This window comes from Lasiodiplodia theobromae (assembly GCF_012971845.1).
Source record: "Lasiodiplodia theobromae strain AM2As chromosome Unknown scaffold_14, whole genome shotgun sequence".
Classification (NCBI taxonomy): domain Eukaryota; kingdom Fungi; phylum Ascomycota; class Dothideomycetes; order Botryosphaeriales; family Botryosphaeriaceae; genus Lasiodiplodia; species Lasiodiplodia theobromae.
The window spans coordinates 960682-987469 of NW_023336344.1; the positions used below are offsets into that span (position 1 = coordinate 960682).

General features: G+C 55.7%; 9 protein-coding genes across 9 annotated transcripts; 5 read left to right on the plus strand and 4 right to left on the minus strand.

Annotated features, from left to right (window-relative positions):
• Window positions 1–652: 652 nt before the first annotated feature.
• On the minus strand, window positions 653–2409 carry LTHEOB_5333 (uncharacterized protein; the record flags this gene model as incomplete). Its single annotated transcript, XM_035514467.1, has 2 exons — window positions 653–2111; window positions 2165–2409. The coding sequence occupies 2 exons, from the start codon at window positions 2407–2409 to the stop codon at window positions 653–655; spliced, it is 1704 nt and encodes a 567-aa protein (XP_035374201.1).
• Window positions 2410–3236: 827 nt separating this feature from the next.
• Window positions 3237–4031, plus strand: LTHEOB_5334 (uncharacterized protein; the record flags this gene model as incomplete). The annotated part of the gene is made up of 1 exon (XM_035514468.1): window positions 3237–4031. The coding sequence occupies one exon, from the start codon at window positions 3237–3239 to the stop codon at window positions 4029–4031; it is 795 nt and encodes a 264-aa protein (XP_035374202.1).
• Window positions 4032–5206: 1175 nt separating this feature from the next.
• Window positions 5207–7605, plus strand: LTHEOB_5335 (Endothelin-converting enzyme protein; the record flags this gene model as incomplete). The annotated part of the gene is made up of 6 exons (XM_035514469.1): window positions 5207–5420; window positions 5474–5790; window positions 5843–6091; window positions 6145–6646; window positions 6706–7027; window positions 7089–7605. The coding sequence occupies 6 exons, from the start codon at window positions 5207–5209 to the stop codon at window positions 7603–7605; spliced, it is 2121 nt and encodes a 706-aa protein (XP_035374203.1).
• A 1531-nt stretch (window positions 7606–9136) lies between these two features.
• LTHEOB_5336 (uncharacterized protein) lies at window positions 9137–9748 on the plus strand (the record flags this gene model as incomplete). The annotated part of the gene is made up of 2 exons (XM_035514470.1): window positions 9137–9343; window positions 9413–9748. 2 exons carry the CDS (start codon window positions 9137–9139, stop codon window positions 9746–9748), a joined length of 543 nt encoding a protein of 180 aa, XP_035374204.1.
• A 149-nt stretch (window positions 9749–9897) lies between these two features.
• LTHEOB_5337 (uncharacterized protein) lies at window positions 9898–10794 on the minus strand (the record flags this gene model as incomplete). Its single annotated transcript, XM_035514471.1, has 1 exon — window positions 9898–10794. One exon carries the CDS (start codon window positions 10792–10794, stop codon window positions 9898–9900), a length of 897 nt encoding a protein of 298 aa, XP_035374205.1.
• Window positions 10795–12564: 1770 nt separating this feature from the next.
• Window positions 12565–14317, minus strand: LTHEOB_5338 (uncharacterized protein; the record flags this gene model as incomplete). Its single annotated transcript, XM_035514472.1, has 3 exons — window positions 12565–13278; window positions 13329–14078; window positions 14132–14317. 3 exons carry the CDS (start codon window positions 14315–14317, stop codon window positions 12565–12567), a joined length of 1650 nt encoding a protein of 549 aa, XP_035374206.1.
• A 172-nt stretch (window positions 14318–14489) lies between these two features.
• On the plus strand, window positions 14490–15347 carry LTHEOB_5339 (Indole-diterpene biosynthesis protein PaxU; the record flags this gene model as incomplete). The annotated part of the gene is made up of 1 exon (XM_035514473.1): window positions 14490–15347. One exon carries the CDS (start codon window positions 14490–14492, stop codon window positions 15345–15347), a length of 858 nt encoding a protein of 285 aa, XP_035374207.1.
• Window positions 15348–15796: 449 nt separating this feature from the next.
• On the minus strand, window positions 15797–17882 carry LTHEOB_5340 (Cytochrome p450 alkane hydroxylase; the record flags this gene model as incomplete). Its single annotated transcript, XM_035514475.1, has 11 exons — window positions 15797–16107; window positions 16158–16259; window positions 16320–16414; window positions 16476–16567; window positions 16639–16680; window positions 16740–16911; window positions 16970–17208; window positions 17258–17304; window positions 17353–17425; window positions 17476–17645; window positions 17750–17882. The coding sequence occupies 11 exons, from the start codon at window positions 17880–17882 to the stop codon at window positions 15797–15799; spliced, it is 1476 nt and encodes a 491-aa protein (XP_035374208.1).
• A 736-nt stretch (window positions 17883–18618) lies between these two features.
• LTHEOB_5341 (Lovastatin diketide synthase LovF) lies at window positions 18619–26732 on the plus strand (the record flags this gene model as incomplete). The annotated part of the gene is made up of 13 exons (XM_035514476.1): window positions 18619–19232; window positions 19282–19795; window positions 19844–19967; window positions 20015–20127; window positions 20181–20616; window positions 20674–23264; window positions 23311–23407; window positions 23461–23486; window positions 23539–24441; window positions 24490–24849; window positions 24899–25239; window positions 25293–25770; window positions 25821–26732. The coding sequence occupies 13 exons, from the start codon at window positions 18619–18621 to the stop codon at window positions 26730–26732; spliced, it is 7509 nt and encodes a 2502-aa protein (XP_035374209.1).
• Window positions 26733–26788: the final 56 nt, after the last annotated feature.

A 26788-nucleotide genomic window follows, 5' to 3' on the forward strand; every position in this document is an offset into this window, starting at 1 on the left:
TAATGTTGCGCTCAGGATTACAAATTGCAATAGCCGTGTTGGAAGAGATGATCTGCGTGATCGCTTGCGGAAGGCAGGTATGACACGGATGAGGCAGCCAATTGTATACTAGACGAACTAGACGAACCGCTTAGACAAGCAGCTCAGGAGGACCTACATCAGGTGGAATGCAGGCCAGAACGATTCCTACATCTGGAAGGATTTCGCACCAGCTCTATCGCCCTACAGCTATACGATTGTGTAGATCCTTTTTGTTTTTCCAGAGAAAAAGGAGAGAAAAAGCAGGACGCGAGCACGTCGAAGATTACATAGTACTTTTTTTTTTAAAGCCTTCGCATGGCTTCGCTTACCTTTAGAGTATTCTCGAAATTACCTCGTCGGGCCTAGGTTTTTATAACGATAGGCTCCTTCCACTTAGCTTCATCGAATTCCCAAGCGTCGTCAGCTGCCACACTCGTACTGCCTCAACGTCATTCCTGACAAGGACAGCCAAGTGATGTTGTTGCAGACACTTTTGGACTGCAACCATCTGAACTTCAATCTGGGTGTTCACGTCATCGGCAAAAATGTCTCGGTTCTGACACACTCTCTTCACAGCTTTCATTTACAGTCAACTCAGAGTAGCAATTCTATATGTTACTAGAAACACCTTTTACTCTATGAACCCCCTCTCAGGCTCATACACAACCCTCGGCCACGCCGCCGGCTGACACTCTAGTGCATCCAACTCGGGCGGGAAACTCTTCAACCCCAACAACCACGCGGCGGGGTCCTTCCAGCCGGGCTTCAAGCACGCCTGCTCGCGGCGCAGGCGGGCGTGCACCCAGGCGTCGCCCCACCAAGCAGGCATGGGGGCGCCCGGCCCGGCCACCCACTCGCCGGCCTTCTCGTCCAGGCGCACGCTCTGCTCGGCCAGGTGCAGCAGCGCGAAGCACGTCAGGTCGGGGCGGACGGGGTGTAGGAGGAGGTGCTGGTGCTGGTGGTGCGGGCTCTGCTGCTTGGTGTCGGCGTCGGCGTCGGCGGTGGTGGCCGCAGGGGGTTGCAGCAACAGGTAGTTCAGCGACACGACCATGCTGGCGTAGCTGGCGCGGTACAGTTGGTTGAGCTGCTCGTTGGTCGCCGCCGCCCTGCTGCTGCTGCTGCGCCCCGACATGCACAGGTTCACGTCCAGGTCCTGCTGCTCGAGCCCGCGCTCCAGCCAGACGCGCAGCGGGCGCGGCGGGACGTCGAGCAGCACGAGGGCCAGCTCGGTGGCGGCGTCGCGGAAGGCGTCGGGGAGGGTTCCGAACTGGCCGTCGACGGCGTGGGCGTAGTAGCTCCGCATGACCTTGCTCGGGCGCGGGGCCCAGGCCGACCCGCTCTCGAGCGCGTGCTGGACGCGCGTGTGCGGCTGGGTGCGACCGATGCCGCGGCGTGTCTTCCACGCGTCCGAGGCGTCGAAGACGAGCGTGTGCGGCCGCAGCCCCTTGTTGCGGCCCAGGATGCCGAGGGCGAGCGTCAGCCCTTCGCCGTTGTACTCGTCGACGGTGAGCGGCCGCGACGCGAGCAGCCCTTTCGGCATGGCGTGGATGGCCCGCGACACGCGCCGCCGGAAGCCCTGCGCTTCGCCCCATTGGAGCGAGACGTTGCCGGTGGTGGTGCCGTCGTCGTAGACGCAGCGGGCGTGCGCGTCGGGCGCGGCGTACTTGGCCGCGTCTTGGTCGGCGAACTTGTCGAGGAGGGCGGTGGGGTCCTCCCACAGGCCGGGCGGCGGGAACAGTGACAAGCCCCAGTCGTCGGACGGCGCCGAGACGATCTTACGTTCGGGGAGCGCCTGGGATAGGCGCTTCCATTGGGCCGCATCGCCGCAGAGGGCGCGGGAGCTGGCTTTGATGGACGTGCGGCTCGGGCCGGTCCACGCGCGCCACCGGTTCTCGATAAAGGCCCGGTTGCGCCAGGCGGGCACGGCGTACCGCACGATGGCGATGGTCGTGGCCGTCGACAGGGCGAGCACCCCGAGCGAGTCCTGCGTGTTGCCGGCCAGAAACGTGAGGATGATCAGCACGAACGAGACGCTGAGCACCGACGACACGACCGTCCACCATATATGTTCGTAGCGCGCAAGCCGGAACCTTGGCCGCAGCTGTCAGCACCGCACGAGCTTGTCCGCAGCTTGAAGCCTCACCGGAATGTCCAGAGCCCTTGGTCCTCGGAGATCTGGATGACGGTCGTGATCAGGCCTTGGACCAGCGACGTGAAGACGGCGAGCGATATCGACGTCCAGAGCAAGGCTACGCGGCCCGTTCCGGAGGCGATCTTCAGTTGGGGGCCGGCCGTCGTTGCGCCATCGTCGTCCTGCGCAGCCATCGGGGCCGCAACTACAGGAGAGAGTATGGCCAGTATGGCCCAAAGCGTGTTTTCAGCTCCCATAGCGCGCTGTTGGGAGTGCAATAGGCAGATGAGCTATGTTGTGCTACCTGACGAGGCTGCAGCCGTCTATTAGTACGTCGCCGCATTGGCCCAAACTCGGCTTGGCGTTTTCAGCCTTGCTGCAGGGGCGTTGCCTTTCTATATTATTGGGGCGTAGGGTCAAGAGCTCTACCGAATCAGGCATCGATGCAGTGACAGGGATCGGAAAACCTATGCTTATTGGGCCACTATCTGATTCACGGCCCCCAATTCTTGAAGTCGCTCTGCCTTGCTCTCAGCCTCGCTGTAACACCTTCCCAATGTCAATAGCTCAAACGGGATCTAACGTCACGCATGCCCGACTCGATACGCAAAGCCTTTCCCAGATGCGAGCTTCATGATATACTAAGTGCTGATTTATTTCCGAATCTACGAGAAGGATTAGACCTAGGAAATCCTACGGCGCCACAGCCGCGCCCACTTTAAACCCAACTTCAACGACATGAGAGAGCTGATCCACATATCAGACCGAAAGTTCCCTCGTTGTGCGGCATAAGTGTTGTTGTGGAGTATACCCGCGAGTGACCCGAGGGATTTTTGTAACATTAAACCCTTTGAAGTGTTGAGTGTACTTGAAAATGTAGACAATAAGTGCTGGAAGAGGCCCAGCCGTCCGACTTTGGATCAAGACTGCACTGCCGTTGGCCCCCACACCCAAACACTGATCGGCGTGCGGCGAAGCATCGACGTCATGCGCCCCGGTAGCTGCCTAAATGTGAGCATCCAAATCCTGTGAATTTACCACGTTCTCATCAATCGCACTTCTCTATTATTATACGTTTGCCTCTATGTCGAAAGCTTGGTTCGAGGCCAAATGCGCCGTTCGATTCGGAGCGCTCCCTTCCCACGCCAGACCCATCCACGAACTCTTCACCGGGGCCAGATCAAGCTCTGCAGCAGCCGAGCAGCTCGCATCCAGCAACCTCAAGCACCACGATGACACAGACTGGCGCCTGTGGCAGCTTATCTTCGACGCCGCCGAAGAGCTGCCACAACACCACGGCGCCATCATCGACCTCGTGCTCGCGCTGCAAACGGAACGCGATACCCATAGACCGGACGACGCCGGACTCGAGGCGTGGATGATGAGCTTTGGCGGAAATTACCGGGATCGTCTGGATCTGCTGTGGGCGTGGCGCGGCGGTGGCTGGAAGAAGGAGCCAGCGCCGATTGTGTCCGACACGAGGGAGCGCCTCGCCAACTTCATCGTCTGGTCGGCGTGTCTGTTGGAGTCAGCATTCAGACAGCGGTTTCAGATGAAGGCGTTGGCATGGTGTGATGTAGCCAAGGTCCTTGAGGCTGAATCGGAGAGCTATGGCGGCGAGCTGGGGTTGGATGTGGCAGTTGTGGCACAGTGGATCTTGCATGCTCCGTCTCTGCGGACAACTGAGGGGGAGGAGTCAGATCGTGGAGCTAAGTGCCTGCATGCTCAGAAGGGCCTCTGGAAGGGCGGTGCAGGATTCACGTTGGAGAGGTGGGGTTTCTGGAAAAGCAGGTTGAACAACTGTGTTCAGGCGGGAATTTTGCCGGATGAGACGGCGGAGGCGGTAAAAGCAGCAGTGGCGAAGATGAGCCAATCATAATCTGTCGAACAACTGAACCCGAGCTGGCGTTGAGGGGAGAGTTATTTCTTATGTTGCAATTGGTGATGATCGTGAAATGCGCGCGAATTGACATTGCGATTCAGAGGGAGGATCGTTGGGGGCGAGTCCTTGTCTCGTGTTGCGTTGCGTTGACTTGCTTGCCTTGCCTTGCATGCCTGCAGTCGCTCTGATGGCCGGAAGCAGCCGTGCCTCTTGAAAAGTCTTCTTGGTATAGGTAGCAGATCCGGAAAAACAGCACTGCATATAGATCCTTTCCATTTTCTGTTGAGATACTTTCCCCGTCTTCTTAGTCTTTTTTATCGAAAGTAATGCCGATCACCAGCATTGACGGTACGTATGTGAGAGCAATGAGCGGCAGAATTTTGGTGAGGCGAGAAGGCGGTAAGACCGTGGGTGGATTAAACCTAAAGTAGAAAGACCCCTGCACAGTATGTTTGAAGGGCAGGGTGGATTTGAGTATATGTATGTCTTAGACAATAAAAATCAAAAAGTGGTGGCGGGGATGCGGGGAGAAAGGTGAAACGGATGCGCGGAGGCTGGGAGAACTGGAGCTTAAAACCCGTGCGTTTGGAAACTGCGGAGACGCGCTTGCCACATCAATGCTAGTCTTTCCAGCAAAGCGCGCATAAAGAGCAGCTGTTCTCGCTTTGCCCCCGCTGCAATCCAGGCCTGCGCTTCTCATCGCGCCCGTCCTGATCCTTTGCCATCCGCCATGGCTTTTTCCAACCGCCGCGAGATGACGCTGAAATCGTTCAATGGGGACAGTGTCCTTCGCGCGTCCGCCCCTCGGTCCTCTCCGGCCCACATCGTGCGCCCGCGGACGATGCTGATGTGTGTCGTGGCCTTTCTGATGCTTATATCCCTCAGCTGGAAGACTTCTGGTTAGTGGACCCATGCCCGCCCGGTTCTGAGAGCCAATTGCTGCGAGCACCAAGAGATGAGCCGTGTCGTCATCGATCTGGAGATGAGGCATCAATGATTGGCACGCGTATGTGTGTCCGCACGGATGCTTCCCGTCTTGATGCAATTTCGTCTGCGGAGTTGCTATATCGGGAAAACCGGATGGATATCTTTTCAGCTTGTGGTACACCTCTAATACGGATAGAGTAGACTCCGCCCAGCATCCCCGCCCGAATCATCTTGCTCGGCGTTCTATGTCCCAGATACCAATTAGCGCCGTCGACTCAACTCCCCCAGTTGAGCCTCGGGATGATGACTTCTGCACCACCCAGGCTTGCAAGGACTTCGCGAAGTCGATTAATCAGAACCTCGCCAAAAACTACACTGACATTGACCCTTGCTCTGACTTTGCCCAATTCGTCTGCGGAGGATGGGAAGAGACTCACACTTACAGGCCTGACCAGAGTGGTAAGTATCCACACATTAACGACACTCATGCAGCTGCCTGACTGGGGTTACAGGCGTCAACACCTTCTCCGTCCTTAATGATGAGAATACCGAAATTTTACGGACTCTCCTCGAAAATCCGTACCCGGACAACAGCTCGTACTCGGGTGCCAACGAGACAGCCCACCGTGAGAACTTCGAGAAGATGCAGGCCGCATTCAACGTTTGCATGGACCAAGACACCATTAAGAAAGCCGGTGTCAAGCCTTTGCAAACCCTGCTGAACGAGTTACCCAGTTCGCAGCAGTACGGATCTGATGACAGCATCACCAACACCCTCATCTGGCTTCAGAAGTATGGCGTGGATGCCCTCGTAAGCAGTGGAACTGGCGTAAGCTTCCGAGTCATGCACGTTGCATGTGACATGAGTTAATACTTTACAGGCCGACGACAAGACCCCACAAGTTGTGACAATCTTTGTGGGTGGCGGAGTCTACGGGCTGCCGTCCAAAGAGTACTACAACAGGTCCCAAATAGTTGCCAACTACACCAAGACCATTGCAGACATGTTTGCCATCGTCAACGAGGATAGCAACTCAGCCACCTACGAAGATCTCGCGTCCAAGATTGTCGACCTAGAGGGGAAGCTTGCACATGCACAGCCTGACCCTGACCAGGAGAACGACGTGACGGTCAGTACTTTCCAGCCTTGTACCACACCTGCTCTTTACTCACTGGATCCAAGTACAACTACAATCCTAAGCCTTTCTCCGAGGTAGACGAGTTGGTTTCGCAGATCTCATTCTCAAAGCTGCTCAATGCCTTCATCCCGAAAGGATTCAAGCCGGACCAGGTGATCGTATCGACGCCAGACTATTTCCCGCAGCTCTCCGACATTCTCAGCAACACGAGCTCGGACGCCCTCAAAGGCTACTTCCAGTGGTCTCTTATTAACTCGTGGGCGGGTCGACTACATAGTGACTACAACAAGCCCATCAGGATCCTCGAAAACCAGCTTTCTGGCCGTCCTGAGGATGCCGAGCCTGAGAGGTGGAGAACATGCCTGAACGAAGTTGACAGCAATCTGGGCTGGATTGAAAGCGGCTTCTTTATTGAGCGTAGATTCTCTCCGGAGGCCAAGAAGTTCGGCGAGAAAATCGTTGACGACATCAAGGCTATCTACACCGAAAGATTGAGTACCTACGCGTGGATGTCAAAGGATGTTCAGGAGAAGGCCAAAAAGAAAGGTACGTGTGCTGGACACAATCTCTTATACCACATTCCAGAAGTTGACACCTGGACGCAGTCGCAAACATTGTCAAGAAGGTCGGATACCCCACAGCCTCGCCCAGCGTGCTGGACCCGCTGGATGTCAGGAACTACTACACCAACGTATCTATCAGCGGCGACTTTTTTGACAACGGCCTCGTGTTCAACGAGTTCGGCCAAAACCGATCATGGAACGCCTTGCTAAAGCCTGACGACAAGTTGAAGTGGGAGATGACGACGCCGACCGTCAATGCTTACTACAGCCCCACTGGCAACGAAATCGTCTTTCCCGCCGGCATCATGCAGAACCCCTTCTTCAACAGCGACGTCCCTGAATACATTTCTTACGGCTCGTTTGGGTGAGTGACTCTACTTCCCACCTACTTGCGAAGTTGTCGAACTGACCGAATGTCCAAACAGCGTCGTCGCGGGCCACGAGTTAACGCATGGCTTCGACAACTCGGGCAGCCAGTACGACGAGAACGGCGCATACCGGGACTGGTGGGACAACAGCACGCGTGCCAACTTTGACAACCGCACCAAGTGCTTTGTTGACCAGTACTCGTCGTACACGATCCCAGGGCTTGAAGACGGCGAGACGGTCCACGTCAACGGCAAGCTGACGCTCGGCGAGAACATTGCCGACTCAGGCGGCGTGTCGGCCGCCTACGCCGCGTGGACCAAGCGTAACGCTGCCGCCCCGAACCAGCTGCTGCCGGACCTGCCCAAGATCATTTCGACGCCGGAGAAGCTGTTTTTCTTGTCGTTTGGGACCACATGGTGCCAGAACATCCGCCGCGAGGCAGCAGTGCAGCGTGTCTACACAGACCCGCATGCGCCCAACATCTACCGCATCATTGGATCGGTGGCCAACTCACGCGCTTTCAAGGAGGCGTACAACTGCCCCGTCCAGAAGCCGGATTGCGAACTCTGGTAGTCACGCAGTCTTTTTTCGGCATCCGCTGTGGCAGAACAGAGCGTCACAGTGCCAATGCTTGTGCATGTACAAGGATGAAGTGCTTTGATCGAATATATTATTGGAGGAGCAGATGAAACGACAAAATGAGACTGTTAAGACGGATAAAAGCTATGGGTTGGGGCGGTAGATCTTTCAAATGCAGAGTACCATGATTTTGCAAGTGCAGAGGAGCATAAATGATTGAGCTGTCCACGTTGTCCGTTTTCCCTTTGCTCGTCCAACGATACAGATCTACAGGTTTGCGAAACCACATCTTGCCCTTGGCCTTGTTCAACACTCCCAACACCACCTGCACATAGGGCTTTTGGCAGAATGTTCAGTTCCGCGCTGCATTTTCCGCGCCCCTGCAAAACACGAACAATTACGTATACGACAAGAACTACCCTCCTCCTCTAGTCTTCTCCTCCTTCTCATCCCTCGCCACGGCCGGTAGTAGTGTATTCATCTGCCAATTATTGAGACCTCAGATCATTTAAGATAGCTGTAAATGGCGCTAACCTTTCAACTCCCGCCTCTTTATTAACACGAATAGTACTCGAGAGTCGCGAATTTTCCTAGTCGTAGAAGCACCATCTTAAAACACACTGAAACCGTTATGAGTGCTTCAGATCTATCCTGCTCAACGAGTCAAAACCGGAGCAGGAACATCTCTCCGCAGCAAGTCAGTGTCGGATATACTACGCCTCTGTTACATCGTGATGCTTCTTGTTACTGGGAAAAGGCTGCTGATGAAGCATGCGGGGACTGTTTTGCTTTAGCCCCAGGCTTCTCTCAGACCTCGATGATTGTTAATTTGCATATTACGGTGGTTGGGTCTTGGCGGTCTGACACCATACCAGCCGCAAAACGCGTTTCAGGTAAGCTGCACCAGCCAACCATGGATAGCGTCATACCGACGAGTTAAGAATTCGCGGCCCGACCGCTATGAAACAGTTTGACTCGGCGTCTTTTACACATTCTTGGCAATGTCGTCCGGCTCATGGTTTCATCCCCGTCAAGTAAACCACGCCCCTTGAACGGCCGGCAGCCGCCATTGGGGAGCCATAGGCTTTCTCTGGCGGTTTGGAGCGCCAGATGAGTCTCATTGTGTGTTTTTACGGCGATTTGGCCTAGTGAGTCTACGACGCTCAGTCTCACAAGTGATACATTTACTAACCGTGGGCTGAAGAGCCCTGTACTTCAATTGCTGTATAAATTCCAAACGTGCACGCCAAGAGTACTTGGCTATCAACATATACTTTCTAATTTCTTAGCTTTTGTCGTGCAGGCACGTCATTGGCTCTTCAATTCCCCAAATTTGTGGCAGGCTCCATACACACGCATACACTTTATTCTCAAACGCTACAATTAGCAATCAACCATGCACTTCCACTCCATCTATACTCTACTCGTCGGAGTGCTTGCTCTAGGGTGCGCGGCAAAGGACCACCACGATCATTCCAATAGCACTGACCACGCATTCAACGCGACGGTCCACGCCTGCCACCAAATGGCCAAACTGGCGGTCCTCTCCGAAATTGCAGCAAACCAGACGGAGGCCGACAAGTTTCTCAGCCACCACGACGACCAGGCCAAGGCCAAGGCCAAACTGGATGGCGCCGCCGCCCAGCTCAAGGCAATGTCGGCCAACACCACGCTCGTCGCGACATGCCAGATCGTCAACGCGCATGACGAGCTGAAGAGTTCCTGCAAAGAGGTAAGTGCAGAAAAAACAACATCCGTAACCGTACTTCCCATCCATCTGCTAACACGACCACCGCATAAGATGAAACACCTCCAGAAATTCGCCGACGCCGCCACCAACGCCACACTCAAGCAGGAGTTCCTCGACAAAGCCAAAAATGACACCAAGATCGAGGATAAGATCGCTGCGGCGGCATCGAAGCTGCAGAGCATGCAGTCAAATACTACGCTCGTTGACCAGTGCGCTCAGCTCGCGGAAGAGAAACAAGCGGATAGCGCGCAGAAAGCTGCGTCAACATCGGCGGCTGCGGCGTCTCCAACTGCTTCATCTACGTCGATGGGTGAGCGTGTGGCTGCTGGGAAGGTTTGGATGGGGCTTGCTGCCGCCGTGGCGCTGGGGGCCGTGTCTATCTTGTAGTGTCGCAGTTGGTGACCATCGTGGAAAGCGTGTGGATGAGCATGGTGAACGAGAGAGAGGGGCCCGTGTAGAGCAGCTGAGATAGGTGGCGATAAGGTTCACTTAACAGAATGTTGTGATTTAACTAAACAGCAAAAATCGAAATGAATCTATATGAGCATGATACTTGACTTCAAGGGAGGAAATCTATCAGGTCGCGTTCTAGTGCTCCACACACCAATACGTGTAAAAGATGCACCAGAAAGTGATAGAACAAGACCCCAAAAGTTGATTCCGCCCTGGAAGGCCATCATATCAGATGACAAAACCGGTAGAAGTCTGACCAGTCCGCAGTCCAGCGCGCGAACTTCAGATTCAACATCTGGCAGGAACAATGCTGAGAAGCCGTCATCGTCAGCGCCGTTGGTTGCATGTAGCACCCAGCCTATCCCTCCAAAAAGGGTACGCTGGCGGTTGTCCATATGCGAGCACGGGTACAGGTAGCCGTCCAGGCACAACCTACTGCCCTCAAAGACCTGTCCCGTCGCTGAGATATCTTCCACGTGGCTATTCACGTGAGCTTGCACGTTGGAAATCCAGGTCTTTGGGCTTGAGCCTTTGTAATCCCCATTACCCCATCTATCATTGCTGATGACGGCATTCAAACAGCCCCAAGACCATGATGGCGCCTGGTAAGTTTCTTGACGCAACGCGCTCTCCGGGTGCTTCGTACTCCAAAGAAGATCCAGCGCGATAGTCTCCTCCCAGAGGCCGGCAAGGTAGGTGAAGCGCGAGTGGTCTTTGACTCGCTGTGCGATGGCAGAGATGGCAATGAGCCTGTCTTTGCTAAACGTCAAGTTGAGCTCTGTATACTGTCGTACCACCGAGAGCCAAAACTCGCTGAACTCTATTTTTGGCCTCTCATTCTTCTGCGGTGCGACCATGTTGTCAGCAGCCCGGAGCACAGCGTTGAGAAGCCGGCGACCGGGGATGAAGACCTCCGCGTCGTGCCTATGTTGCGGCTTGTTGCCATAGTAATTCAAGCTGGAGGGGGTGCCGATGTTCATGGGTCGCCCAGTAAGTGCAAATGACGGCGTGACTCCGCCTGGCACTACCTCTGATGCATCTCCAGCCCGACAGCTCCAAGCAATACCATTTTTGCAGAAGAGAAGAACCCGCGGCGATAGCATTGTTTCCTGAAATACCCAGCCCCGGGTAAGAAGGACGGAACTTTCGACCAGAGCGGGCATTTGTCTAGCGGCATTCCAAGGTGGCACCACATAAATGTCCTTGGTGGGATCATCAGATCGGACATGGAGAGCTGTCTGGACAAGTGGATCTCGAACGTTAAAGCATCCAAAAAAGGGATCTGATGCGGCTGCCGCGGCAATTGTCACGTACGAATTCTCGTAGACAGTAGCCATCCTTGATGCCTCCTTTCGCCAATCTTCTGCAGAGTCTTGCATGATACACAAAGAGTCGATCCAGAGGTACTCCAGACCAAGTGACCTCGTGATGGTGACTGCATCTCGGAAGTTACTTGGAAGGCTTGCTGTAGTAATGCCTGTTTTGAGGGAGCTCTCACTACTCGACGTCAGCTGCGGGATGCTTGTGGCGCCTCCCCAGCAGTGACTGAGAGTAATATATTCGAGCTCGGCTTCTTGAGCACTTGTGTCGTGTAGATAAATTGTGTCTACGTTGCTGTAGTCCAACCTCATGAGGCGGGTGGGATTGAATCCGTTCCGAGCTGTAGCAGGTCTGCATATGGAGTGCTTCGCCCGACATTCGCTGATCCATTGGCTAGCAAGGACCCCATGTGCATGAGAGGATGTATGCTCCGCGCGTTGAATGCTGGATAGCATCTCGGTATTTTGGATACCTTGGCCATTGAATATTGGTTCTTTCTTGTGAACGAGGTTGTTGAACTCGCTGGAGTTGTAAACCCGTGGCCATATGAAATTGCACGCCGGGGTCAATCGACGGAACCGGATTTCAACTTTGCAGTCACCCTCTGGCGGTACCTCCGACGAAAGATACTCTTTCAAGATGATGCAAAAATGACACCGCAGAGAGATGGATTCCTTGAATTGAGATATCGTCGAGTGAAGCGGGATACGAAGGCTATCGCCATTTATCTCGACACTTGGCCTCGAGGAATCTTGCAAGCAATATTCGGCGTGTAGCCCACAAGCACCCAAGGTTTCCAGTGGTAGTGCTTGGATGTGATTGAAGGCCCACTGGCACTGTTTGCAAAGAGAGTGGAAAGATGTCTTTGAGGTCGCCATGGCATCTTCTGCCAAAACCTGCGCTGGGAGCAAGCTTTCCATTGTCAGAAGGATGAGGAAGTAATGAGATTCGTGGCGTGACCTTAAAAAGAGGATTCAAGTTGTACCCCGCACTTTGTGCGACATGGGGGCCAAAAGAAATCCCTCGGAAATGGCGCGAGAGCGGAGGTCATGGAGATAATAATCTTGCGGAAATAAGTGGAAAATAATTTATCTCGTTGCTCTCGCCAAAGAACAATAGATCAAATAGATCCAGGAGGGGCATTTGCTCTGCCTACTGGAAGACTGCTGGCAACTAGAGACTGATAGTTCAGTAATTCTCAAAGTAAATCAGTCCCTTCTCCAATCAGCCGTCGCGCCGCTACACGGAGTGTCAATACTCGAGAAGTGGTCTGAAAGGAGATGGCTCGTCTTTTACCTTCTTTCCTTTTCTTTTCTTGCAATTAGTCTAGTCTCCTCGAATGATACTTTCATTTTATCTATAACATGTAGCAATGCGCGTGAGAGAAGGGATGCTTTTCGGTATACAGCGTGCTTAGTCTTATTAAATATCTAATCTTGTGCGAGAGAACGGCCACTTTCATCCCGGGTAACTACCAATTGATGATCCGTATCTAAAGCCTTGTCCATGGTAAACCCTTTGATAAGTAGACTCATAAGCCCGGCCACGCCAGCAACGGCAGTGAGCAGTTCAAATACATTCTTAAAGCCTTCTGAGTAAGATTCAACATATCGCTGATACTCACTCGACGACTCGGGCATCGTGTTAAGCACCGTCACAAAGCCCTCAGCGTCATGAGCAACGGCTTCAGGCAGGCCGCGGTCGGCGAGATGGACCTGCAGCATGTTCTGGAAGACGGCACCGCCGATGGCGACGCCGATGCTCATGCCAAAGGTGCGGAAGAAGGTGTACATGGCGGCGGCGTAGGCCACGTTGCGCGTCTCGGCCATGGCCTGGATGGCAAAGTTCAGCGACATGAGGATCAGGCCGTGGCCGATGCCGACGAGGATGAAGATCAGCACCCAGCCATAGGTCGGGATGTCGGGGTCCAGCAAGATCAGCGTGCCCGTGCCGGCGCACGTTACCGCCCAGCCTGACCACACGGCCCAGCGGTACCGCCCCCATCGTGTCATCAGACGGCCGACGATGACACTGACGGGGAGCAGAGCACCTATCAGCGGCATGAGCGCCACTCCAGTCAGGATCGCACCAAAGCCCTTGACTGATTCGAGATACAGGGGGATGTAGTAGAGCTCGCAGAACATCTGGGAATATTATTGGCCAGCGTGTTTGATAGCCTGGAAAGGTGACTCACCAGAAGGCCCTGGAGAACTGCTCCAGTATAGGCCATGGCAGCAGAGCGGCCCTTCAATAGCTCCAACCTCAGAAACGGAGCGGATGTTCCGTAGGCTTCCCAAACGATGGTGCACCCAGCTCCAACGACGCCGACGATGATGGGTAGAAGCGTGCGCCAGCTCGACCATGCATACTGCGTGCCGCCCCAGGACACGCCGATCAAAAAGCTACAAGAGGATCCTATGAACAGAACGCCTCCAAGCCAGTCCATGTTTAGCAATCGATGCTTTAGAGATAGACGCTCGGCGCGTAGGCGCATTACGAGGGGAACGGTTAAGAAACCGATGGCGCAGAAAGGGAAGTTGATGTAGAAGATCCAGCGCCACGTCGAACGGTCGACGAAGACACCGCCGAGAAGTGGACCGAGAATGGTGCCCAGTGCCCATGAGAGCTGATTGATGCCGACGTATGTTGGGCGTTGACGCAAGGGGACGATGTCGGTGACGATGACGAGGCCGAGAGAGAGCAAGCCGCTGCCGCCAATGCCCTGGATCGAGCGGCCGGCGAGCATCTCCCTGAAGTTGTTTGCAAGGCAGCAGATGAGCGTGCCCACGGTGAAGAAAGCCAGGGACAGGAGGTATATGTTGCGGCGACCGAACACATCGGATAGGGCAACGACGAATGGTTGGAAGACGGCTTCGGTCAAGAGATATGATGTTCCCGTCCAGAATGTATCGACGGCAGTTCCATTCAGTGCGCGAGCAAGAGACTACAAAAAGGGTTTCAGTAATTTGGATCAAGTGGAATGGGAGGCATACTCACGGGAAGCGCTGTTACAAGGATAGTAGCATCAATAGACACCATTAATGATACAAAGGCCAGGACTATTATTATCATCCACTCTGCTCTGCCAGCTTTCCAGTCATCGCCTGAAGGTGCGACATTGCTCTCGTGTGTGGGAGTGGTGGCAGTAGAGGGATCCGGATCAGCCTTCGGCTCAGACGACATGGCGAAATGTGCGAAAATGCGGGAGTGACTGAGGTGGCAGAGGAGTCGAAGTTTGGGGCGAAATTAGAGGGAGGGCATTGCGGCACGGTCGGATCATCGCCAGGCTGCAGTATAAAAGACGGGATTGCCGACCGCCGCTCCCACAACACCCACACATCCAAAATTGTCAGCCATGGAGCGTCTTTGCCCTGGAATTGAGCTCTATCAGCCCATTGTCACAACCGTCAACCCCCAGGAAAATCCTGATGGATCCCAGGCGCAACCCCAACTCATCATCCTGGCCACATGGATGGCTGCAAAGCCCGAGCACACTGCCAAGTACGTCTCCGGATACCAGGCAATCTACCCAACTGCTCGGATCCTGGTCGTCCGCAGCACCATCAAGGACATGTTGTTCCGCACGTACCCCAAGCGGCGCAGCCGGCTGCAGTCGGCCATCGAGGCCATGGCCACCCCGGCCGAGTCCTCGACTTCGACGGAACCCCCACGGATCCTCCTGCACGTCTTTTCCAACGGCGGAGCCTCGCAGACGCGGGTGCTGCTGCGCGCCCACCTGGACCTGACGGCCAAGGCACTCCCGCTGCACGCCACTGTTCTAGACTCCTGCCCCGGACGAGGCTCCGTCCGGCGCTCGTACGCGGCGCTGGCCTCGTCGCTGCCCGCCCACTTGCGCTGGCTGCTGTCGCCGGCCATCGTGGTGGTGCTGGGCCTCTACTGGCTGTGTTTCCGCCCGTGGGGCGTCGCGGATCCCATCGAGCGGCTGCGCGTCGCCCTCAACTCGCCCGAGCTGGTGCGCGAGACGCATCGTTGCTACGTCTATAGCGACGCTGACCCCATGGTTGCCTGGCAGGATGTCGAGGCCCATGCCCGCGACGCCGAGGCTGCAGGATTCAGCACGCGCAGGGAGAAGTTTGCCGGGACGGGCCACTGCGCCCATGCCAAGGGCGAGGGCGCCGCCCGCTACTGGCATGTCGTGCAGGAGACGTGGGCGGGCGAGACGGGCGGCTTGGCTCGCATGCAGGTCAGTTGAGATTGACAACACGATGGTGCGGCTGATGAGAGATGACGGCGCCGGGAGAGCGGGCGGGAGGGACTGCGGGAGGCTGCCGACAATTCGCGAACATGGGGTGCGCGGAGAAAGGTCCGAAAAGAGGAAGTGACGCGATTAGGCAGCTGAATACGATAAAGTTCAACCAGGAATCCGCTACACGAAGCAGCAGAATTAAGTGCTTACTGGACGTTCGGTCACCGACGCTTAGCGAACGTCCACCAACACGCCAGAAAAACATCTTATCACGACTGCCATGCATTCATACAGACGCAGGTGCATTGCATTTCCACCAACAAAGCCACCCGGATGAACGCTTCCACTCCCCATCAGTTTAATTTATTTGCCGGCTGCGATACCACCTGTACGGTACGTACCCACCTTTCCTGCAAACAGCAATTGGTCTTCCAGCCCTAGCTGCCTTTCAGTATCTACAGGCTCTTTCGGAACCGCAGCATTACCGCTTCGGCGGGCTTGGTGTTGAGCGCGATTTTGACCTTCATCCGGTCCTCCGCCTTCCTCCCCACCAGCTCGAACTGCTCGAATGTCTGACAGAGCCGGCACACTGTATACTCCATCATCGTCCACGCGAAGTTGCGCCCCAGGCATATGCGCGGCCCGTGGTTGAACGGCAGGAACTCCCACAGTGCCGGCGTCCAGCTGTTCCAGCGGTCCGGATCAAATTCGTCAGCCGTTGGCCCGACAATGTCGGGGCGGCACTGGATCCCCGAATATGACATGACTGAGGACTTGTCGGAATTAATTCAGACATAGTATCCAGGGGCTACTTACTGACGTGGGTCCCTTGAAGGACCGCGACAGGCTCTTGCCCATCCTTTCCTCCGCCACGTGGGAGAGAAGTGTCCGCTTTAGCGGTGCGGATATTAAATCCGACTGCAAGATGTCATGACGTCGATTAGCGGAATCCTTTCGATATTAGATGATGCGGCTTACGCGGCGTATGCAGTCTAAGCGCCTCCTTGATAACGTTTTGCAGCAGAGTTACCGACTTCAACTGCTTTGGCGTTGGAAGGCTATCGAAACCAATACTGCGCCGAATCAGCATCACTCAGCGCCACTTCGACCAGAACCGAAACAGGGATAACTGACGTCTGGTGGATCTCTTGACGCAGGCGTTGCATTATCTCGGGATGTCGGGCCAGGTCGTACATGATCCAGACGAGAACTATGGCGCCGGGGTCCTGGTAACGGTACGTATGGTCAGCAAATCCTTGCAACGCTAATCGTTCGACAGCCAGGCTGCCACACTTACCTTTCCTCCGATAAGAATGGCGAGCATTTGGTCTTTCACGCGCTGCAGCGACACAGTAAGCAACTGTCTCCACTTTCTTGACCTTCTCGACGGCCACTTACGCTTTTGTCCGTCCCTTGAGCCAGAAGAGATACCAGCATGGTCGAACGGGCCCGCATGCCCTCCTCACTTTGGAAGTCCTCTCGACCGACAGCCCTGTTAATGACCACATCGAGATAGTCATCTAGAACCTTGGAGGCTGCGGCATTTCCGGGCAGCAGCGCGCCCAGTCGCCTTCGAAAGGCTTGTCAACGTTTTTCCTATCGTTTCCGCTTTGGAGAATGCAGCTTACCCAAGCAGACTCTTTCGGGTATTCCACTCGTACATCTCCTCAACCGCGTCCCTCAGGGGCTGCTCGGCTGTCAACTGCGTGCCAGCTGATTCCCCGAAGAACACATCCGAGACCAGGTCCAGGACGAACCTGTCCATGTCCTCGAGGCAGTCGTGCACGCAGTCATCGGAGAGTTTGTCCAGAAGGATTTTGACGTGCGTCTCGGTCACGTCAAGATCCGACGGCCTGGACTTGGCCGTCTGTTGCTGCAGTCAGAATCCTTTCTGGAGTGCAGCCGCTTCCACTCACATAGTTTCGCAAGTAATCTTTGTTCGAATGCCAGAGAGCTCCATCAGCTGCTTCTCCGTTAGTATAGTGAGTACTGATTCTTGGGGAACTCATACTTGCAAACACCGAGTCTTTCATGAGGTCATGCCAAATGTGGTGGAAATCTTCACCTTTTCCGAATTGAGAGAACTGTGGACAGAGTCAGTCGTGATCATCCTAAATCCATGTATGGGAGCAACCTTGGTCGAGAGGACGGCTTTGGTATTTTCAGTATCGGCTGTCAGGATGATCTGCGCACTGAGCAGATCCATGGATATGGTGCGTCCAGGAATGTCGAGCAGCTCTCGCGTCCACTCGGAAAACTCATGGCGCGTGATTTTGCGAAGTGCCGTGATTAGAAGATCAACACCTGTGCAGCGTCAGCTCTGAACTAGGTTAATTCTACATGCGGGCGGCATTTGTTACCAAAGGGAAGGCTATGGGGAGGCGAAGGGGCAGCAACGCCCAGCGCACGAACTTTTCGTTTGGTTCTTACCGACTTCAGGAGCCGGAAAAGAACAAACAGGACAATCGTCACGCCGTAGGTGAGCGTTCGATAGTCAAGTTTGCGGATAAAGCCATCCATTGAGAAGTTGGTAAAGAGCATTTTCGCTTGTTGAGATTGCTTGATGAGAGAATACTTGAGGAAGAAGGCAGAACAAAGATGGAGGAATGTCGAGATGATGTGTTCCCTGGAGGGTGACTTCGCGGAAAGCCGCTCGTGTCCGGAGTGCTTCGGCAACGACTCGTGGCTCCTCTGCAGGAACCAAAAATACAACCCGTGCCGCATTGGCACGATGTGAAATACTTGTGGGGCAACGAGGAGGCGCAACTCCGCCAACGCGTTACTACCTCATTCAGCCCTCATGCCCGTGGCCAAGTCGCCACACTTAGCCGGGGACTTGATCCTGATAAGCCCCCACGTAGCTGACTGCCTGTGAGGATCTCCATCGCCTGAAATGGCGGGCTCAGGTCCAGGAATCGACAGACGTATGCATTTGTCTGAGGTCCAGAGCGGAGGAAATCTCTTTGCCGCGTCGTTGCCTAGTGCTTACAATTCAACTCTCTACGTGTTGGTGGTCACGCAATCTGTGTTTCGAGTGGGTTGAATTGTCCAAAGTGGCGGAATATTGGCGGCCAGGTTTCCCAAAAGGGACGAGCTGTGATATCTCGGTCTGATCTTCGTCCGTCTTGAGCAGATAATCTGAATCGTGTGCATGTCTCTAAAGGATGTGACCGTGATATAAGTACACAGCTAGATTGTTGAGGATTTAGCACTGTCCCATACCCCAATCCGCCTCTGCTCAGTTTTTCTTTGCTACCTCTTCTTACTTCTTTTGAAAATGGTCACGGAGGCTCTCTCATCAGGAGGCATGGCTGATGGGCAAGAACCTGCTTCCTGGAGCGGCACAAACGGTGTCCGTACCCCGTCAAGTGGAAGTGAGTATGCCAACCCTCACGGCCCTCAGCCCATTGCCATTGTGGGCATGGGCATGAGACTCCCGGGCGGCATTCATTCCAGTGACGACTTCTGGAAGCTCTTGGTGGAGAAGGGAGACGGCCGATGCAGAGTGCCGGGAAACCGGTACAACATCGATGCTTTCCAGAGCTCGAAAGGCACTCGGGGAACCGTAAAGTCACAGTACGGCTACTTTTTACAGGATTCCGAGTTCGAGCGGTTCGACGCGGCATTCTTCTCCATGAACCAGACGGAGGTCGAGAAGCTCGACCCCCAACAGCGAATGCTGCTGGAAGTGGTGTGGGAGTGCATGGAGAGCGGCGGCCAGCGCGAATGGCGTGGCCGCAACATCGGTTGTTATGTGGGTGTCTTTGGAGAAGACTGGCTCGACCTATCTGCCAAAGACCCCCAGCACTTGGGCATGTACCGCATCACAGGCTCTGGAGATTTTGCCCTCTCCAACCGTGTGTCTTATGAGTACGACCTGAAGGGCCCAAGGTGAGCACCCGAGCACATCTCTAAATCGAACCTTGCTAACCGCTATCAGTATGACAATCAGGACAGGGTGCTCATCCTCGTTGATCGGCTTGCATGAGGCTTGTCAAGCAATCTACTCCGGGGAGTGCGAGTCTGCCGTAGTTGCCGGTACCAATCTGATCATCACTCCGTCGATGACGATTTCGATGACCGAGCAGGGAGTACTGTCTCCGACGGGCTCTTGCAAGTCGTTCGACGCTCGCGCTGACGGGTACGCCCGTGGAGAAGCGATCAACGCCATATACATCAAGAAGCTGGACGACGCACTGCGAGACGGAGACCCAATCCGGGCGGTGATTCGCGCCACAGCAACCAACTGCGACGGCAAAACGCCCGGAATTGCCAATCCCAGTGCTGAGAGCCATGAAGCCATGATCAGGCGAGCGTACCAGGTGGCTGGAATAACGGACATCTCGAAGACCGGGTTTGTGGAGTGCCACGGTACAGGCACGGCCATCGGTGACCCTCTTGAAGTCACCGCAGTGGGCAACGTGTTCGGCGGGAAAGGCGTCTTGATCGGTTCGGTATGTTCAGTCCTTCTCCTTAGTGTACGTATGCTGAGTCTTCTGTAGGTCAAACCAAATGTCGGTCATTCCGAAGGTGCATCCGGAATCACTAGCTTGATCAAGGCAACTCTAGCCCTCGAGCATGGCATTATCCCCCCAAATATCAACTTTGAGACGCCAAACCCTAAGAGTACGGCCTATATCCTTTGTATAGTGATACTTACTAACGATTCACAGTACCGTGGGCGAAGAGCAAAATTGCCGTTCCGGTTCAGCCTACGACATGGCCGACCGACCGCCTACCCAGGGCCTCCGTGAATAGCTTTGGGATCGGAGGCGCAAACGCACACGTGAGATAGAAGGCTATATTAAGCAAAGGAATACGCTGACAGTTGATATGCAGGTCATTCTGGAGTCTGCAGAATCCTTCAAGCCGAGAGCAGGCCGAGAAAGCCAGTCAAGCAGTGCCCGCCCACACCTCCTGACCTTCTCCGCGGATCATCCAGACTCGCTTCGTGAATCTGTCACGCAAATCGAAGCTTATTACCAAAAAGACCCTTCTCGACTTGCAGACGTGGCACACACGTTGGGAGCGCGGAGAGATCATTTAGCGTGGCGGGCCTATGCTGTCAGTGAAGAAGGCGGCCCAATCCACGTTTCGCAGTTTGTCAAGACGAAATCCGCGCCGCAGCTCAACTTCGTCTTCACTGGGCAAGGCGCACAATGGGCAGGAATGGGGCAGACACTTTTCAACGACTTCCCGCAATTCCGGGAGGATATTCGAATGATGGATAATGCTTTGCAGAAAACACGCCACGCTCCGCTGTGGACTCTTGAAGGTAAGTGCTGATGTACACCAACTCAAACTCGACTGCGTAGCTGATTCTCTATCTTAGAGGAGCTTTTCAGACCTGCCAAGCAAGCCCGTGTCGACCGAGCCGAATTTTCCCAGCCCATCTGCACAGCTGTGCAAGTCGGACTGGTAAATCTGCTCAGGTCCTGGGGTATCACACCTGCTGCAGTCGTCGGCCACTCCAGCGGAGAGATTGCCGCAGCGTACGCGGTGAACGCCATCACCTCGGACGCCGCAATCCAGATAGCCTACTACCGAGGTCAGGTCACCAAGCAGCAGCTTTCCCCAGGAGGCATGGCTGCCGTTGGATTGGGCCGCAGTGAGATGACGCCCCTTCTCCGTGAAGGGGTTGTTATTGCTTGTGAAAACAGCCCCAGCAGTGTCACTATCTCGGGTGACGAAGACCAACTGGAGGCTTGCATTGAGGGCATCAAATCAGCCAAGCCCGATACGTTTGTTCGGCGCCTGAAGGTCGACATGGCATACCACTCGCACCATATGCGTGCTGTCGGTAACCTGTACCAGTCTGTCATGGAAGGCCTGGTGAATGATGTCCAGCCTTCAGCTCCCCTCTTCTCCAGCGTCTCGGGCAAGAAGATTGTTGAGTCAGGACACCTAGGACCTTCTTATTGGCGAGCAAACCTTGAGTCTCCGGTCCTTTTCTACACGGCGGTGCAGTCGATGCTGGAAGAATCTGGCAAAGAGGCCGTGTTCCTCGAGGTCGGGCCCCACGCAGCATTGTCCGGACCTCTGAGGTCAATCTTCAAGGCGCACAGGCCGGAAGCTGTGCCTGTGTACATGGCATGCATGGCCAGAGGCGAGAACAACACGCAAACCTTGCTTGATACAGTCGGTCGATTATTCCAACAAGCCGTGCCGGTCCGCTTTGAAGGCATGTCGGCCGGCAACAAGGTGTTGACTGACCTACCAAAGTACCCTTGGCGTCACGATAAGGAGTACTGGTGCGAAAGTCGCGTGGCAAGGCAGTGGCGCCTGCGCCCCTTTGCGCCGCATGAACTCTTGGGTACTAGAACCCTCGAGTCCAACGAGCTCGATCCCACTTGGAGAAACATGATTAGTCTGGACGACATTCCCTGGGCCCGGGACCACAAGATCCGCGAAGATGTCGTCTTCCCCGCGGCCTGCTACATAGCCATGGCCGGGGAAGCCATTCGTCAGACAGCAGATGCGTCAGACTTCTCGATTCGCAGGATGGACATCAAGGTTGCCCTAGTCCTGACGGAGTCGAATCCTGTTGAAGTCATGACGCGTCTCAGCCCTGTGCGCCTCACAACCTCGCTGAACTCAGTCTGGTATGAGTTCTCCGTCGTCTCGTACAATGGTGTGTCCTGGACCAAGCACTGCGAAGGACAGGTCCGAAAGGGCTCGGAGCAGCCGCCGTCGCATGCGGCGGTCCACACGTACCCGCGAGCAGTCTCTTCCGACTCCTGGTACTACGCGATGCGGCGGGTTGGCCTGAACTACGGCCGAGAGTTCCAGGGCCTCAGCAACATCTCGGCCAACCCGGGAAAGAAGGAGGCGTCGGCAAGTGTTTCTGACCGCTCCGATGGAGAGGCCAACTACCAGCTGCATCCCACCACCATCGACTTTTGTCTTCAGCTTTTCACTGCTGCCATGACTGATGGCATTGGGAGGCACCTGACCAAGCTCTGCGTCCCTACTAGCATTGAGGAGCTTTACGTGTCCAGGGGCAGCCCTGACATGCGCGTTGCCGTCTCCGTCTCGGGCTCTGGCAACGGGGCTATCAGCGGCAACGGCGTGATCGTGGCAGGCACGCAGCCGGTCATGCGGTTGACAGGTGGCCGTTTCTCGCCGCTGGAAGACGAAGTAGCAGATGGTAGCAGCGACACGGTGGCCGGCGCTGAGATGCATTGGAAGCCCAGCATCGACTTCATTGCGGCGGAGGAACTTATTCGCCCGCTTCGCGGGTTCCGAGAGGATACTTTGAAGCTCGAGAGGTTTTCGCTGCTCTGCCTTCTCGAGGTTTGCGATCGGATCTCGTCCCTTGATGCCAGCAGTGCGCACTTGAAGAAATACAAGTCGTGGATCTCGACCCAGAAACTTCGGGCTGAGCGCGGACAGTACGAGCTGGTCGAAGACGCCGTGACGCTGGCTTCTATGAACCGCGCAGAGCGGCTGCGCCTCCTGAAGGCAGCCAAGCAAGAAGTGGAAGACTCGGCCGGGTCCTTGGTCGGCAGAGTCGTTGAAAAGATTGTCGAGCATGCAGAGGCCATCTTCGGCGACAACAAAGAAGCGCTCGAGGTGCTGATGCAGGACGGCGGCCTCGAAGATATCTACAGATTCATGCAGGACATATGGGATTGCCAAGAGTACTTCGAGCTCTTGTCTCACGCGAACCCAACCATGCGGGTGCTCGAGATTGGAGCTGGCACGGGTGGAACCACCAGCACCGTCCTCAGGGACCTCACGCAGTCCGGCGAGCGGAAGTACTCCCAATACGACTACACTGACATATCCTCGGGCTTCTTTGCGACGGCGTCCGAGAAGTTCCAGGATTACGAGAACATCGAGTACAAAGTACTCGACATCACCAAGGATCCGCTGGCCCAGGGCTTCGAGGCTGCCTCGTACGATTTGGTCATCGCCGCCAATGTAGGTTTACCAGCACTATCTCAGTACTCATTCTGACTCCTCCCAGGTTCTTCATGCGACGCCAAACATCAGCGAGACACTCTGCAACGTCAGGAAGCTTCTGAAGAACGGTGGCCGGCTTTTCCTCCAAGAGCTCTCGCCAGGTAAGTCCAACGCACAGATGCATCCAAACGACTGTTGTGCTGATGTTGAGCAGTATGGAGGGTTTTCAACTTGATCATGGTAAGACAGCACAACCCCGTCCAAGCCCCTCTCATCACTGACAAAACATCAGGGCCTCCTTCCAGGATGGTGGCTCGGTGAAGCCGACGGCCGCCCGCAAGAGCCCTACATGGCACCCTCCCGCTGGGACGCCGAACTGCGTAACGCGGGCTTCGCGGGCGCTCAGTCGGTCGTCTACGACGACGAGCAGCCCTACCAAATCAACTTCACGCTCGTCACCACGAGCACCGCCTCGCCGACGCCTCCCTCGCGCAGCCGCCAAGTGACGCTGCTGCACGCGCCCGGCCAAGACGCCGCCGTCGAGCGCCTCAGCGCCTCTCTCCTCGCCGCCGGCATCACCGCCGTGCCCCAGACCCTCGCTGACGCCCCGCATGCCGACGGCCGGGACGTCCTCGCCATCCTCGACCTGGCCGCGCCCTTCTTCGCCGACATCGCCGCCCCCGCCCTCGCCGCCTTCCAGGCCTACCTGGCCGCGCTCGGCACCGCGGCAGGCAGCCCCGGAGTCCTGTGGGTGACGCGCCCCGCGCAGGCCGGCTGCCGCGACGCACGCTATGGCCAGAGCATCGGCGTCGCGCGCACTGTGCGGTCGGAGCTGTCGCTGGCGTTCGGCACGCTCGAGGTCGCTGCGGACGGCGTTAACGACGAAGATGGCGCCATCGTCCGCGTCTTCGAGCACTTTGCCGCCGCCAGGAGGGCCGCCGCCGCCGCCGCCGACGCCGTGCTTGACCCGGACTACGAATACGCCTTCTTCGGCGGCCGCGTCCACGTGCCGCGGTTCCGCTGGGTCGGCGTGGCGGATCGGCTGTGCGCGGCCGTGCAGGATGCGCCGAAGAAGCTGGACATCGGCCGCATGGGCCAGCTGCGGACGCTGCAGTGGGTTGAGGACAAGCGGGAGGAGAGCCTGGGGGAGGACGAGGTTGAGGTTGAGCCGAGGGCGGTGGGCATGAATTTCAAGGTATGGAGCACTGAACAGTCGTGAGGAGAGCTGAACTGACTCTGACAGGACGTGCTCGTGGCCATGGGCATCGTCAAAGGAACCAAGCCCGGACTCGGCCTCGAGGGGACCGGAGTCATCCGGAAGGTGGGCTCCGGTGTCGAAGACCTCAAGGTCGGCGACAGGGTGCTGGTGTTCGACCATGGCTGCTTCGCCACGCGCCTGGTCATCTCGGCCAACCTGTGCGCTAAGATGCCGGATAGTCTGAGTTTTGAGGATGGTGCCACTATGCCTTGCGTCTACAGCACCGCCATCTACGCGTTGATGACACTTGGACACCTTGAGAAAGGACAGACCGTCTTGATCCACTCCGCATGCGGAGGTGTGGGACTCGCCGCTATTCAGCTGTGCCGGATGATCGGTGCTGAGGTAAGATATATCCTTGATCAGCTGCCTGCACGAGGCTGATAACATGTAGATTTTTGTGACCGTCGGCAACGAGGAAAAGGCAAGGTATCTGAGGGAGACGTTTGGCATTTCTCAAGACCGCATCTTCAACTCAAGAGATGCTTCCTTCCTCGGAGGTGTGCTCGCCGCCACGGGTGGACGCGGTGTCGATCTTGTGTTGAACTCTCTCTCCGGAGAGCTCCTGCATGCCTCCTGGAAATGCGTTGCCGAGTTCGGAAAGATGCTGGAGATTGGAAAACGAGACTTCGTGGGCCACGGCATGCTGAACATGGATCTCTTCGAGGCCAATCGAACTTTCGTCGGAATCGATCTGGCTCAGCTTGCTGTCGAGAGACCACAAGTGTGCAGAAGGTAAGGCATCGGAGAAAATGGCCGATTGTGACAATGAGCTGACCGTAATACAGGCTGCTCGATCAGTGCATGGACTTTTACCGCCGCGGTTCGATTCAACCTATCAGGCCGGTCAGGACTTTTGCAGCCTCGGAGATTATCGAGACATTCCGCTACATGCAAAAAGGGCAGCATATTGGTAAGCTTGTAGTAACAATGCCTGAGCAACAAACAGACGTCGAAACCGTGCCTACTCGGTCCGCATTCAAACTCCGTTCAGACGCAAGTTACCTCCTTTGCGGAGGCCTGGGCGGTTTGGGTCGGGCCGTGTCCAACTGGATGGTGGAAAATGGAGCCAGGCATATCATCTACCTGTCGCGGACGGCAGGCGACACAGCTGAAGATAAGGCTTTCTTCAGTGAGCTTCACGCCCAAGGCTGCCGCATTCAGGCCATTCGAGGCAGCGTAGCTCATCTGAAAGATGTCGAGCGTGCTGTTCGGGAAGCTGGAAAGCCAATCGCAGGAGTCATGCACATGTCTATGGTTTTGACGGTAAGTCCACAAGGCGAAACTGATAGCATCCAGCTGACGGGCATACGCAGGACCGCGCCCTCTTACAGTTCACCCATGAAGAGTGGAATGCTGCTATTGAGCCAAAGGTTCGAGGAGCAGAAAATTTGCACCACGCCCTTTCCGAGGCGACACTGGACTTCTTCATCGTCTTCAGTTCCATATCCTGCATTGTGGGACAGATCGGTCAGGCAAACTATGCAGCTGCCAACGCTTTCCTCTCCGCATTCACGCAATACCGCCACTTGCTCGGACTTCCAGCCAGCGTTCTCAACGTCGGAGTGATGGAGGACGTAGGCTATGTCAGTCAGAACGCCGGAGTCCTTGATCAGCTGAAGGCACTGTGCAACCACACCTTGCAAGAACAGGATCTGCTCGATGCGCTGGAATACCAGATGCAGCGGCAAATGTCCCCAGCCCCATCTCCCAAGGGCTTCATGAGCCCTGCAGAGCTGGTTATCGGCCTTCGCTCTACCCGCCCGCTCACGGAGCCGAACAACCGAGCCATCTGGAAGCGAGATGTTCGCATGGCACAGTACCGCAACACGGAGACGGCGACTCAAGGCTCGACCACGGCGGGTGGCGCAGACCTGAAGAGGTTTCTTGCTGAAGTGGCCACCATGCCGGCCATGCTCGACGTGCCCGCAAATGTGGACATACTCGCTCAGGAAATCGGCACCCGCATCTACAGTCTGATGTTGAAGCCAGAAGAAGAGTTGGACGTCGACTTGTCTTTGACTGCGCTTGGAATCGATTCGTTGGTGGCCATAGAGATCAAAAACTGGTGGCGCCAGAGCCTGGGATTGGAAATCAGCGTTCTGGAGATTTCAAACTCGGGCTCGATCCGTCAACTGGCAAAGACTGCTGCTGAAGGCTTGAAGAACAAATTCCGGCCCGCTGTCCAGAGCGATGGGGACACGTATCTTCTTATGAAAGCACCTTGAGTTTATAGATAGGTTTCAGTATTAGTAAGGGTTCTTAGAGGGAAGAGGACAGTAGA